General features: G+C 44.3%; 1 protein-coding gene across 1 annotated transcript in view; it reads left to right on the top strand.

Annotated features, from left to right (window-relative positions):
- Nucleotides 1–13,732, top strand: part of COL17A1 (collagen type XVII alpha 1 chain) — a 204,586-nt gene that overhangs the window by 51,700 nt on the left and 139,154 nt on the right. Inside the window, exons 14-17 of the mRNA XM_033943541.1 lie at nt 3,128–3,286; nt 8,605–8,688; nt 8,824–8,862; nt 10,715–10,864. Of these exons, the coding sequence (XP_033799432.1) occupies nt 3,128–3,286; nt 8,605–8,688; nt 8,824–8,862; nt 10,715–10,864 (432 nt within the window). The remainder of the gene's footprint in view (nt 1–3,127; nt 3,287–8,604; nt 8,689–8,823; nt 8,863–10,714; nt 10,865–13,732) is intronic.

Raw genomic sequence — 13,732 nt, 5'->3', positions numbered from 1 at the left:
AGTAAGGTTTTCATGAGCTCACATTTTCTACCATAAAGATACTGTTTAGAATGGCTTATGGGCCTGGGTCCTCCTCTCTATGGTTCATGGCCCACCCACCAGGCTTCTAGGCTTTCCCATACCAGGCGCTGCTGTTCTAGAGACAAGTATGTACTCTTTCATTCAGATCTTTGTGGGGTGGGACTACTCAGAGAACGTAGGGGGGTCATTATTTAATCCCTCCAGTTGTGACCTGGGTAGTATGGATACCTTTTCGGCGTTTAGCCACTTTTAAAACAGGTCTAGCTCGGGACGTCTAAGTTCTGTTCAGGACATCTTGGGAAAAGTTTATCACCCCAAGACGTCCAAGGGCTAAGCACGTACAAAGTCCACCCAAAGCCCACCCATAACACATCTCCATCATGCTCCCTCGTACTTTGGATGCACAGCAGGTAAGAAGTCTAGCTAGAAGTCCTGAAAGCCGGCTTCGAAAATCGGCACGTGAACATTTTGGTGAGAAAAACATCCAGGTACTGATTTATGCCCTTTTTTTGGACATCCTAGGGCTCCTTTTACGAAGGCGCGTAATAGCGTGCGCTAAACCGCTGGACGCGCTAGCCACTACCACCTCCTCTTGAGCAGGCGGTAGTTTTTCGGCTAGCGCAGGGGTTAGCACGTGATTAAAAGTCGCGCGTGTTAAAGCCCCCAGTGTTTTGAAAATGCCCCTATATGTCAATCTCCGTCTTTGACCATCACAATAACTTTATTTGTACAAAATTATAAAATCTATTGAAAAAATGTTCTAAATATTAATTATAGCACTTAATGAATTATTGCATTCACATTAAAGGGATGGAGGCGGACCAATGATTGAAACCAAAACATTGCATTTGTCAATAGCCCTCGGCTGTTACGAGACACAGCAATACGGTCTGAGGCCTTCTTCCATTTATGATCTATTAGTGCAATTGAATTGAAAAAGTTAATTTTTGTTTCATTCCACTATCTTGGTGTATTTGATATTTGGTTCTGGAATCTCCATCTCTGGCCATATTCAAATCTAGGCTAAAACCCACCTTTTTCAGGCTGCTTTTAACACCTAACTCCTGCTCACTTGTTCAGTACCCAGGTCTGTTTTAATCGTTCCCACAATAAGTAACTCCCTAATCCTTTATTTGTCTTGTCTGCCCTGATTAATACTACCACTACTATTTATCATTTCTATAGCAACAAAAGGCGTGCGCAGTGCTGTACATTAAACATTCAATAGATGGTCCCTGCTCAGAAGAGCTTACAATCTAATTTGGACAGACAGACGGGATATCTCAGGGCTGGGGAGTTTCTGGTAGAAGGAACAATACAACGGGTAAAGATATCTGACAGTAAGTGGGAGTCAAGAGTTGAAAGAAGCTTAAAAAAAGTGGGCTTTGAGCTTGGATTCGAAGACTGCTAGAGACGGAGCACAACGTATTGACTCTGGCAGCCTGTTCCAGACATACGGCACGGCAAGAGAGAAGGGATGGAGCCTGGAGTGGGCAGTGGAGAAGAAGGGTACAGATAAGAGGGACTTACTCGATGAACGGAGTTCACAGGGAAAGCATAGGGGGAGATAAATGAGGAGAGAGAGATTGTATAGATTATATGGTAAGCTCTGTCAAGCAGGGACTGTCTCATACTTGTTTGGTGTTCAGTACTATGTATGGCTAGTAGAAATGATGAGTTGTAGTAAGAGTAATTCTCTTACCAGTTAGTCGACTCATTCCCATGCCAGTACTTGGATTAGTCTTACAGGTGAGCAGATATTATAGATAGAACCAAATCTTTTCCAGACAGTGGCGTAGGGTGGTGGGGGGAGGGGCAGTCTGCCCCGGGCGCCATGTTGGTGGGGGCGCCGACACCCCTCCTCCTCTCTGCTGCCCCGCCTATTCCCATTCACGGCAGTCAACAGCGTGCTTTTCGTGACCCTCTCGGCTCTCCCGCTGACATCACTTCCTGGTGCTGCGCATAGGAAGTGGTGTCAGAGGGAGAGCCAACGGGGGTCACGAGGAGCACGTTGTTGACCGCTGCAAGCAACAACTTCAACTCGAGGTATAGGGGAAGGGAGGGGGGAGACGTGCGTGCGGCAGGCAGGAGGGGGGCTCCAAGATGAGGGCAGGAGAGAGTGCCAGCGCCCCGAGTGCCTCTCACTCTCGCTATGCCACTGTTTCCAGAGAAGGGAAAATGTTAAAACTAGAGGGCATAAACTTGAGATTGCAGGGAGGAAGACTTGGGAAATTCTTTTAAAGGGAGAGGGTGGGAGAGGCCTGGAATGCCCTCCCGAGGGAGGTGGTGGAGAGGAAAATGGTGATGGAATTCAAAAAAGCATGGGATAAAAATAGACGATTTCTAATTAGAAAACGAAGGATGTAAATTAATGAACTAAGGCCGGTACTAGAGAGATCTACACTGTCTTTGTCCCATATATGGTGATGCGGTGTAGGATGGGCTGGGGTGGGCATCAATGGGAACTCCACTAACATGGACAGGAGGATGTCACTGACCAGACTTTACGGTAGATGTCCTGCAAACAACAGGATGGTTGGATAGGCTGGAGTGAGCTTGGACGGCAACTTCGGCATTTGGAACCTAGGATAATACCAGACTTTACAGTCTACGGCCCAGAAATATCAAAGAAGAGAAAAGTTAATCTAATCATATATGTTTTAATGGGTATAACTTATGGGCAGATTGGATGAACCGTTCAGGTCTTTATCTACTGTCATTTACTATGGTACTTGGCAGAAACCCATAGAGTAGCAACATTCCAGAGCTGAGATTGTGATGTCATAATGCCTCATTCCACCAATGCCTAAGAGCCAACCTCAGCAGTGATGTCACAATGGCTTGATTAGATGGCAACTTCAGCATTTGGAACCTAAGCCAATACCAGACTTTACAGTCTACGGCCCAGAAATATCAAAGAAGAGACAAGTTAATATAATCATGTATTTTTTAATGGGTATAACTAATGGGCAGACTGGATGGACCTTTCAGGTCTTTATCTGCCATCATTTACTATGTTACTATATTACCAAGTTTGTCTTCACTGATTATTTAATTCATAGTGCTTGAGTATTCCTCACCAAAGCTGTTTCCCATGATTTTTTAGCTAACACTGGGACCACCCGCAGTGACGACCTCCTGACAAAGGATTACAAGTTCCTGCTGCTGGAGAAGGAGAATACCGCACCTAAGAAGGAGTCAGAACTCCTGATCATGACCAAGGACAGTGGGAAGGTCTTCACAGCATCCACCACCGGAATCAGCAGTATGTTTTCCCAATGCCATACCAAGGGCTGTATGAGCCGTGGGACTGCACAGGGCACAAAATTTAAACTAATCATTGGCTCCTCTCATTGGTGGTAGCAAAGTGGGCAGGGCAGGAGATACCAATTAGAGAATGACACGGGGACAAATTTTTCCCCATCCCCACAGTAACTCGTTTACCCATCCCTGTGAGTTCTTTTCCTGTCCCTGCCCCATTCCTACAAGCTCTGACCTCATTTGCATAAGCCTCAAACACTTTAAAATCATAAGTAGCAACATTCTAGAGCTCAGATTGTGATGTCATTATGCCTCATTACACCAATGCCTAAACTCCATCCTCATCTGCACAAGCCTCAAACACTTTAATATTATAAGTAGCAACATTCTAGAGCTCAGATTGTGACATCATAATGCCTCATTCCACCAATGCCTAAGCTCCGTCCTCATCTGCACAAGCCTCAAACACTTTAATATCATAAGTAGCAACATTATAGAGCTCAGATATCATAAGTAGCCACATTCTAGAGCTCAGATTGTGACGTCATAATGCCTCATTCCACCAATGCCTAAGCTCCGTCCTCATCTGCACAAGCCTCAAACACTTTAAAATTATGCGATTAAGGGAGGGCTTACAGGAATGTGGCAGGTACAGGAAAAGAACTCACAGGGACGGGACAGGAAAACGAGTTCCTTCGGGGATGGGGAGCAATGTATCCCCGTGTCATTCTCTAGTACCAGTGAACAAGTTGCAATGGTGCAACTACAGCTGAGTACAGTGCTGGCACGTGCACCCCTAAAATAGACTTAGAGTAGCTCTGCCACGTACACATTCCTGAAGTGCTGCAAACTTGCCTCAGGCTATTGCAGTATCATTTCTATTTCATTTGTCCATATTTATATTCCACTCGATCTAAACAATTCTCGGCAGATTCCAGTTTCTAACAGACACAATAAATCAGTAACAAATAAAGAGGCCCTTTTATTAACCGATTTAGCGCACGCTAAATGCTATTATATTCTACGGGCGTCTTAGCATTTAGCGTGAGCTAAATCAGTTAGCACGCCTTAATAAAAGGACCCCCCAAAATAATCTCAAAACAGCATAATAAAAATTTACACAAACAAAATAACATAAGAGACAGTGAAGCTAACGAAAAAAATCTCCTGGAAACTGGCTCGGATTAGATAAAGACAATTGTGCCGACAGGTTAATAATACATTCAGAAGCACCGTTCACGGAATTAAATTCCTACATAAGTTCGAATGAAAAGAAAGGTCTTTAGGGCTCTTTTAAAATAAGTCAGAGTTTTGGATCTCCCTCAAATTCAAGAACCGTGGAGTTAAATAATGAAGTTAATGAGTTAAATAATGAAGGGCAATATTCATGCAAAGAAGAGACTGACAACAGATTCGTAGGGCTCCTTTTACGAAGCCGCGTTAGCAGTTTAACGCACATAATGGTGCGCGCTAATTTGCCGGCCACGCTAGCGCGGGGGCTTAGCGCGCGCTAAAAATTTGCGTGCGATAAAGCCGCTAACACGGCTTCATAAAAGGAGCCCCTAGTGGCCGACCTCGATAGTCGAGAGGGTTGACAGAAGTGTAATTGTTGAAGGACAATTATGTCAGGGAGGACGATTTTCAAAGCCGTTCACTTGAGTGACTAGCGATTTATCCAGTTAAACTGTCCTTGGCTAAAATTGCACGTGGGATTCACAACTTGCATACCTTCCCCCCGCTATTTAGACCATGGGAGATCACCAGCATCCTCCCACAGTCCGCCGTGAACCTGGAAATTCAATGCTGGCGTCCAGCGACTGGCATTGAATCCCGGATTCTGTAACCAGAGCCGCGACGGTGCCGGGCACAGAATCGCACCTCTGGCAAAGGTAGGCGCTAGAAATGGAGGCCAGGGTTTTCTTGGACGATATTTCCAGCACTAACCTGTGACGCGAATCGGGCCTCCAAAGGCCGCCTAACGCCGCTTCTGGCATTAGCCACCCACAGTGGCATCAGGCGGCCTAAAGCCCCTACAGAGGTGCGATTCTGGCGCCAATTCTTATAGGCACCGGTAGGCATCTTATAACTCAGTACAAAATGTCATTTCAACTTTTTTTTTTTTTACTGAGTTTCAGAGCCTACCAGTGCCCTTTAAATAATCTGGGCCTTATTTTCCATTCTATTTTTGGCCAGCCGAGACATAGCCATCTAGGACAATATTCAGCGCATAGCTAGTTAAGTCTCATCAGCCAAAGATACCACCCTTTGGTGACTCTTATCTAGCCGGCTAAGTCAGATATCTGAAAATCACAGGATAGTCAGTTATGTGCTATTTAGCCAGCCAGGAGCCGTTCCCGGCCAGCTAAATAACCCTGAATATTGAGCCCCAAGTCATTTAAATGGCGCATTCCCAGTAGGTCAGGGTAATAAAGAAAGCGTACCCAGAATGGAATTTAAAAATGTGCGCACAGACAAACCGCTTTTCCCTCCACCTATAAAAAATAGCTGTACGAAGGCCACAAATACTGTATGTTTGTTACCAGGTGCCCCCTATGCAAACTTTCAAGAGAAAAAAAAATGTCGCACATCAATTTCTTTGGAAATCTTGGGTACAAAACTACTCCTGCACCCAAGACGGGCTTCTGAAAACGACCCCACACGTCTGTAGCCTTAACACTGGGAGAAAGGAAGTCGGTGTTCTAACCAATGCACCGTGAGATGCTGCTGTCACGAGCATCACCTCACTTCACCGCAGAGATCTCTCCTTCCGTGAGTTTGCCTCACAGATTACTGCAGTGCTGTGCGAGTTCGAGCCCCTTAATAAACAGCTGCCTCCTGGGATTTCTCTGGGCCAGCCTTCATAACTAGAACAGCAAGAAAAAAACACAAGAGTTAAACTGAAGGAGCAATTCATTCTTCCACCTGTCCGTAGGCCAAAACCTACCTCTCAAGGAAATATTTATGCCATGAGAACTGCACCTTTTATTTATTCCCATCCCTTATCACTCTAAAACCATTATATATCAGGACATTGCATAGAAATGGAACCTGCCTAGACCTGAAGACAGAACAGGCTATAAATTTTCCTGTGGACGACTGCGAAATGGCATGAGACTTGCTTCTTTATGAAACGTCAAACATGTGCAAATATTTTTTTCACATTCTACAGCAAACAAAAAGCTTTTGTCCGGGACTTAAGCTTCGTCCTCTTAGATAAGGAATTGTAGTTGCTGTGTTAAATCCGCTTGCATATGTGAATAAGCCTCTGACTGGGCTAACATCATACACTTGTACAGTATATCCTCATATCCTTTCAGGTTCGGGCAAATGTCTCTCAGAGCTTTTTCTGCACAAATGGAAGATGCAAAAAGTCAAATCCCTGGACAAACAATGCTTTGGTTCAAAACTGCCCAACGGAATATTCTTTTGGTTTCTTTGCAAAATAATTCGTACTTTTCACAGTAACATTATACAGTACATCAAACCCAACATCTGGCTTCTTTCTTATCAGCCTCATCAATAGATCCCCACCCATTCATTCCCCTCCTTCCTGAACCCTCTTCATCCACCCTACAGAACAATCCCCAAAGAACCAATTACATCAGTTATTGTTAAATGCTGAATTTTTCTCCCATGGTGCTCTGTCGTATTTTCTAGATTATGTTCCCCCTACCTCCTCCTCCTCTATCCCCCTCTTCCCTCTGACCATTGGGTCAGACCAATGGTCCATTAAGCCCAGTAGCCCATTCAAATGGTGGCCAATCTAGGTCACTAATAACTGGATAAAACCCAAACAGTAGCAAGATTCTAGAATCCCAAAGATTAACAACATTCCATGCAGAATCCCCAAAAAGTAGCAAGATTCTAGAACCCCAAAGAGTAGCAACATTCCATGCAGAATCCCCAAAGAGTAGCAAGATTCTAGAACCCCAAAGAGTAGCAACATTCCATGCAGAATCCCCAAAGAGTAGCAAGATTCTAGAACCTCAAAGAGTAGCAACATTCCATGCAGAATCCCCAAAGAGTAGCAAGATTCTAGAACCCCAAAGAGTAGCAACATTCCATACAGAATCCCCAAAGAGTAGCAAGATTCTAGAATCCCAAAGAGTAGCAACATTCCATGCAGAATCCCCAAAGAGTAGCAAGATTCTAGAACCCCAAAGAGTAGCAACATTCCATGCAGAATCCCCAAAGAGTAGCAAGATTCTAGAACCTCAAAGAGTAGCAACATTCCATGCAGAATCCCCAAAGAGTAGCAAGATTCTAGAACCCCAAAGAGTAGCAACATTCCATACAGAATCCCCAAAGAGTATCAAGATTCTAGAACCCCAAAGAGTAGCAACATTCCATACAGAATCCCCAAAGAGTAGCAACATTCCATGCTACCGATCCAGGGCAAGCAGTGGCTTCCCCCATGTCTTTCTCAATAACAGACTATGGACTTTTCCTCCAGGAAATTGTCCAAACCTTTCTTAAAACCAGCTCCGCTATCCACTCATATCACAACCTCTGGCAATGCATTCCAGAGTTTAACTATTCTCCAAGTGAAAAAATATTTCCTCCTATCGGTTTTAAAAGTATTTCCCTGTAACTTCATCGAGTGTCCCCCATTGTACTTACCTTTTTATCTCACTGTCCTATTGCAAATTGTATCCTTCCCCTTTCCAAAAGTGACTATGTTTTTGTCATTGCTCATGTCTTACTCATGTCACCCTGATGATTTTACAATTTTAGATTCTTCTTTTGTACACCGCTTAGACAATTTTTTAAAGCGGTATATCAAATTTTTAATAAACTTGAGAAACTTCTTAGTATCTTCTGATCCGCATTGAACTTTGTGGCAAATGGCAGAATATAAGAACCCTTAGTATTTGTATTAACAACCCAGAACAAAAAGCGGCTATTGAGTAGGGGTACCGGATTTTCCCCAAGGAAAATCCGGACCCATGACCACGTCCCCAGGCCTGCCCCGTTCTACCCCCCCAGCCCTGCCCCCAGCCGGCATCCGCACGTGCACGGGTGCGACACACGTGTTGTCACTGCATTGCATCTGTGCATGCGCGAATGTCCCTTCCCAACACGATTTTGAGGGAAGCTTTTCGAAACCTGGGCAACGTGCCGGGTTTTGTAAAGACGTCCGGACCCACGGACATGTCCTAGAAAAGGAAATCCGTACGTCTGGCAACCCTACTTTTTAGGAGCCAACCTAGAGTTCAGTGGCAGGCATACCCACCTTTAGTGAGTAGGATGGGGGTGGTAAAGGTGGTACCTGCAAAAGTATTTCAGTCTCTTTACCTGCGTTTCCTGTTTTCTCTCTCTCAGCTTCGCTGTGTGAAGATACCTTTAAGAAAGACAAGCAGATAATCATGAGTAACGGAGATTCCTATCTGAAGTCGGAGGCAAATGGTGAGGACACTTTATATTGTATGCCGGAAGGGATGAGATAATTAAGATTCAGCATCTCATTTCCTTATAGTAGCCTGGAGAATATCATTAAAAAAAAATTCTAATTGCAATCTGTTAATTTTCTTCATCTACTAGGTGGTCTAAAAGTCACAAAGGAGAAAGCTACTTATGCAGGTGAGTGAGATTTTCTAGTTATGTCTAGGGGCAAAGGCCAGGAGGCTGGCGCACTAACTTTCATCAGAACGGTGACACCCCTAATATTGCTTAACTCAGGGTGTCTGAGATTTTTCAGTTTAGAAGATCAGAGACCTACGTGCTTATGGGCCATGCAAATTTCATAATTTTTCAATAGCAGGCCATATGACCAGAAATCCATATGTGTGAGGGCCACATATATATTTTATTAATAATTAGAACCTGTTAGATATCCCAAAATACTTGGTCTTTCAGGGTTTCCGCAGCTGGCATCATGCTTGTTGCAGGTTTCCGGGTCTCCCTGTGTCTTGTCAGGTAGAACTAAAGTTTCAGCCATCAGGCTGTGGCTTTCTTTGAGGTCAGCAGTTTGTCTGTATTTAGTAGGTCCTCAAACCTGATTGGTTGGGGCTTGAGATAAATGAGGCAGGAAGGTTCCGTTGGTCACCAATTTGAATTTTGGTGGGAAAATCAGTTGGTCTGTTTTCCCCATAGAATGGAAAAGTCTCTGGTGAGTTTAAAGACGTTCTTCCCCTGAAGCTGCCTCATTCACCTGAAGCCCCAACCAATCGGGGGTCGAGGACCTACTATATAAAGACAAGCTGCAGGCCCTGAAGAAAGCCACAGCACGATGGCTGAAACATTGGTTTTGCCTGACAAAACGCAGCGAGACCCGGAAACCTGCAGCCAGCATTCCAAAATACTGTTCTGAAATAATTACTTTGTCACAATAATCTGCCATTACAAATACAAATTGCATATGGCTGAAGAGCCACCTCTTAGACACCCCTGAAGGATATGGGTCACCCAGTTGAGACACACAGGGCTCCTTTTACTAAGGTGCGCTAGCGTTTTTAGCGCGCAGGGAAGATTAGCGCTTGCAAACTCCGCGCTAAATGAAAAATACTAACGCAAGCTCTATGGAGGCGTCAGTGCCTAGCGCGCACTGCATTGTAGCTCGCGCTAAGACTGCTAGCACATCATAGTAAAAGGAGCCTGGACCTGATGGGACGCTGCGTGAGCGGACTGCTGGGCATGATGGACCTGCTTATGTTCTTATGAGCCCATAGTGAACCATTTCCCTGGGAACAGTAACTCAAGATATCAGGATATATTCCAAGTACCTCTAGCACAGTAGTAACAAAATCCAATAGCAAGGGAAGTTGGCGCTCAGGGAGGTGGCATACCGCATCACCTCACCATGTGCCCCCCACTCTTTCCTGCCGCTTGGGTGCCTCCCCAATCTTCCACCCCACCCCGCCTCCACGGATCTCTTGCAAATTTTCACTGGCGCAAGTGGCATCCTCCTCCTCCTGCTCATGCCAGCATCGACTCCCTTCTGACAGGAAGTGACATCAGAAGGGGGCTGACGCCAGCGTGAGCAGCAAGTGGAAGATTCTGCTCATGCCGGTGAACATTTAAAGAGGTATGCGGGGTGGGGGACAGAGAGGAGGAGATGCGTCAGCACTGGCACACACACCCCCCCCTTCACGAAAATGGCACCCCAGGTGGTCCACCCCCTCCAGCTTCCCCGTACTATGCCACTGCAGCTGTGTTCCCTGCAGAAGGAAGAATACCACATGAATTGCAATTTAATGAATAAAGGACACGCCATGCATTCTAATTTCTGTACATATGTTAAGACATGGCAAACATTAGTAGGGTGAAGAAAATCCATTGAAAACTGAGATTGGAATCCTCACTGCAACACATCTCATCCCTACTTAGTTAAAATGTTTTGACTCTTCTGTGTAATAAGAGAAATCCCCTCTTGGTAATGATGGAGACCAAAGTAGACTATTCCTTACCATCTTCCCTCTCTTTTTGTCTTCAGAAATCCATAAAGATGACGGAGGAGGAGGAATGGGTGCAGCTCCGGCTTGGTGTCCTTGTGGTTCCTGCTGCAGCTGGTGGAAATGGCTCTTAGGTTTGCTCTTGGCCTGGTTGCTGCTTCTCGGCCTGCTCTTTGGACTCATCGCTTTAGGTAACGACCACCATGTCTAACATAGTAACATAGTAGATGACGGCAGATAAAGACCCGAATGGTCCATCCAGTCTGCCCAACCTTCTTCTTAGCTATTTCTGGGCAAGAATCCAAAGCTCTACCCGGTACTGTGCTTTGGTTCCTACTGCCATTAAAACCTACTCCAGCCCATCTACACCCTCCCAGCCTTTGAAGCCCTCCCCAGCCCATCCTCCACCAAACGGCCATATACAGACACAGACCGTGCAAGTCTGCCCAGTAACGGGCCTTAGTTCAATTTTTAATCTTATTTTCCAATTCTAGACACTCTGTGTTCGTCCCACGCTTCTTTGAACTCAGTCACCGTTTTACTCTCCACCACCTCTCTCGGGCCCTGCAGGCCTTCACGTTTGCGTAACACGCACAAATAGGCGAACGTTCTGAAGCGGGAAACGGTCTTCGACCGTTGAGGCGTCGGAGCCGAGAGACTTTAAGAGGACAGCCAATGGAAATGAGACCCCCCTCCCCCCCTAAAACAAAGTAGGAAAAGAAAGCCTGCAGGTCTGAAAAGACCTGCCCTGGCCTGTGGCATAATTTGTCGGAGATCCAAAGTTGTCCAAGTTGGCTGCAGATATTTTTTTCAGTCTTGGCGCCAGTTCTAAGAGAAACGTTCCCCCGGATTCTATATATGGTGCCAAAAAATGTGCACTGAAATTTGTGCATGGATCAAAGATGCATGCGCAGATTAATTAGCCAACGAGCCATTAACTTACAATAAATTGATGTATCGCAGTTAATTGGCACTACATGGAGTTTGTGTGTGCCTCTCCTGCACGCTATTCTGTAACCCCAGGTACTCAAATCCATTAGCATGCAATTCAGAAGGGGGCATGGGACAGGAACATTCCAAAAATTGTGTACGTTCTTATGGAACAGTGTCTTTCCAGTGCCCAAATATCAAGGGTTGGGCGCCGGCACTGATGTCAGGTTTCATCTGGCGTAAATACTGCCCCCCCCCCCAAACTTTTGACACAGGATCCAGCTCTAAGAGCTATTCTATAAATGGTGCTGAACTTGGAACGCCGTTTATAGAAGAACACTCCACGTTCCAATGCCAATTTTTCAGCACCGTTTATAGAATTTACCCCTCGGTGTGCAATGGAAGCAATTGTGTAGTTGTGTGCACACCTTGTGCATATAAAGTGCCACCCTAACTGGCAGAGACACACCACAACGCACTGCACGCTATTCTGTAAAGAAGCGCGTAAGTGGAATGGCATGTAACTGGAAGAGTGCATAGACACAGGAGACACCTGAGCTGGTGGTGCACTTTCCCCACTCGCTCCATGCCCCTCCCTGCGCTTCCAAGCCCCCCAAACCACATTCGCCTCTCCCTTCCCCCTGTACCTCTTTAAATCTTCGCCAGCGCAAGTAGCTTCTCCAGCATTGGCTTTCCCTCTGATTCAACTTCCTGGTTGGGCTGAGAACGTTCTAGCGGCCCCTCATAGGCTCATTATTTTCCTATCCTCCAAGAATGCCTCCTCTAATGGCAGCTGAATGTTTGCAAATGCTATACTCCTATTTATTCCTGTAGCATTACTAGGCGTACACAGCACTGTACACAACCATGGTTGAGACAGTCCCTGCTTGACAGAGCTTACAACCTAATGAGGGAAGGCCATTTCCTGTGAAGCATTTCTCATCCATAATTTGCTATTTACCTACTTACTTATATGGCTTGGTAATGTTACTATTATTACCGATCTCTTCCAAAGTGGTACTAATTGAATATGAGAGACAGTCCATGCTCTGAGGAGTTTACAATCCATTCAAGACAAACTGTATGAGAAGCAAGAGAGTCCGCGTGGATGTTGTGATTAGAGAAAAGTGGTGAAAATTTAGCTGTGGTAAAGTTAAAGAAACAACACGTTTTAGCAGTTGTGCATGTGTGTAGACACAGACGTCCAGAGAGACAGAAAAAAAAAAAAAAAAGAGAGAAGAGGGCACGGGGTTTGGAAGTTAAAATAAGAAGTTCCAACTTGGCCAGCCGCAGGAAAGCTGACAAATGTACACTACTAACCGACAACTCCATGCTTTGTCTTTATATCCTCAGTAATTTATGGTGGGGTTAAGTAGGTTGGTCAAGGTCACAAATCTTAAAACATTTCTTTTTAAAGATGTCTATCAATAAGGGGGTAGTGAAAGCTTTTAAGAAACGACATCCCTGTCTCCCTCTTGTTACTTCCTATCCCTCTACCCCTCCTTTTTATTTTTATTTACCCATTGTAATGAAAACTTTCCTATCCCCTAGCACCTTTCGTCTCTAATAAGTCATAATCTGCCTTAATTCTAGTTTTACCCTCCTTTTATTTTATTTCAGCTAAATCTTAAATTTTATTAGATTTTTCTAATTTTTTAATTTTTTTTAATATTCTTTATTCATTTTCAAAATTACATTAAGTTTAAAATATATTCATTCACAGTAACAATAAATATATCACTTATAAACAATCATTGGCACATTATATAAATTTTATCCCTTCCCCTTTCCCATCCCTCCCATCCATATCTTCCATTATTATATAATATATGTAATAAGAAAAATACCCTCCTCCCTATATCCTGAACTGATAATTAAAAGGGAAATAATTTTACTTAATCCTTACAATATTTTGTTAATGGTTTCCACACATCCTGAAATTTCTTAAAGTATCCCTTTTGTAAAGCAATAAATCTTTCCATTTTATAGATATGGCATAAAGAATTCCACCAAAAGTTATAATTTAATCTCTTCCAAAAAATTAGATAGTTCTTTGTCTAATAGATGCTGGCATTGTCATCTAGAAGTAGGAACTTTAGATCATTTATTGTTTCATTGCCCATATATTA

Source organism: Geotrypetes seraphini, chromosome 4 (genome assembly GCF_902459505.1).
Source record: "Geotrypetes seraphini chromosome 4, aGeoSer1.1, whole genome shotgun sequence".
NCBI classification, from domain to species: Eukaryota; Metazoa; Chordata; class Amphibia; order Gymnophiona; family Dermophiidae; genus Geotrypetes; species Geotrypetes seraphini.
Note: the sequence above shows the minus strand (reverse complement) of the source record. Positions and strands in the feature narration are given on the sequence as shown.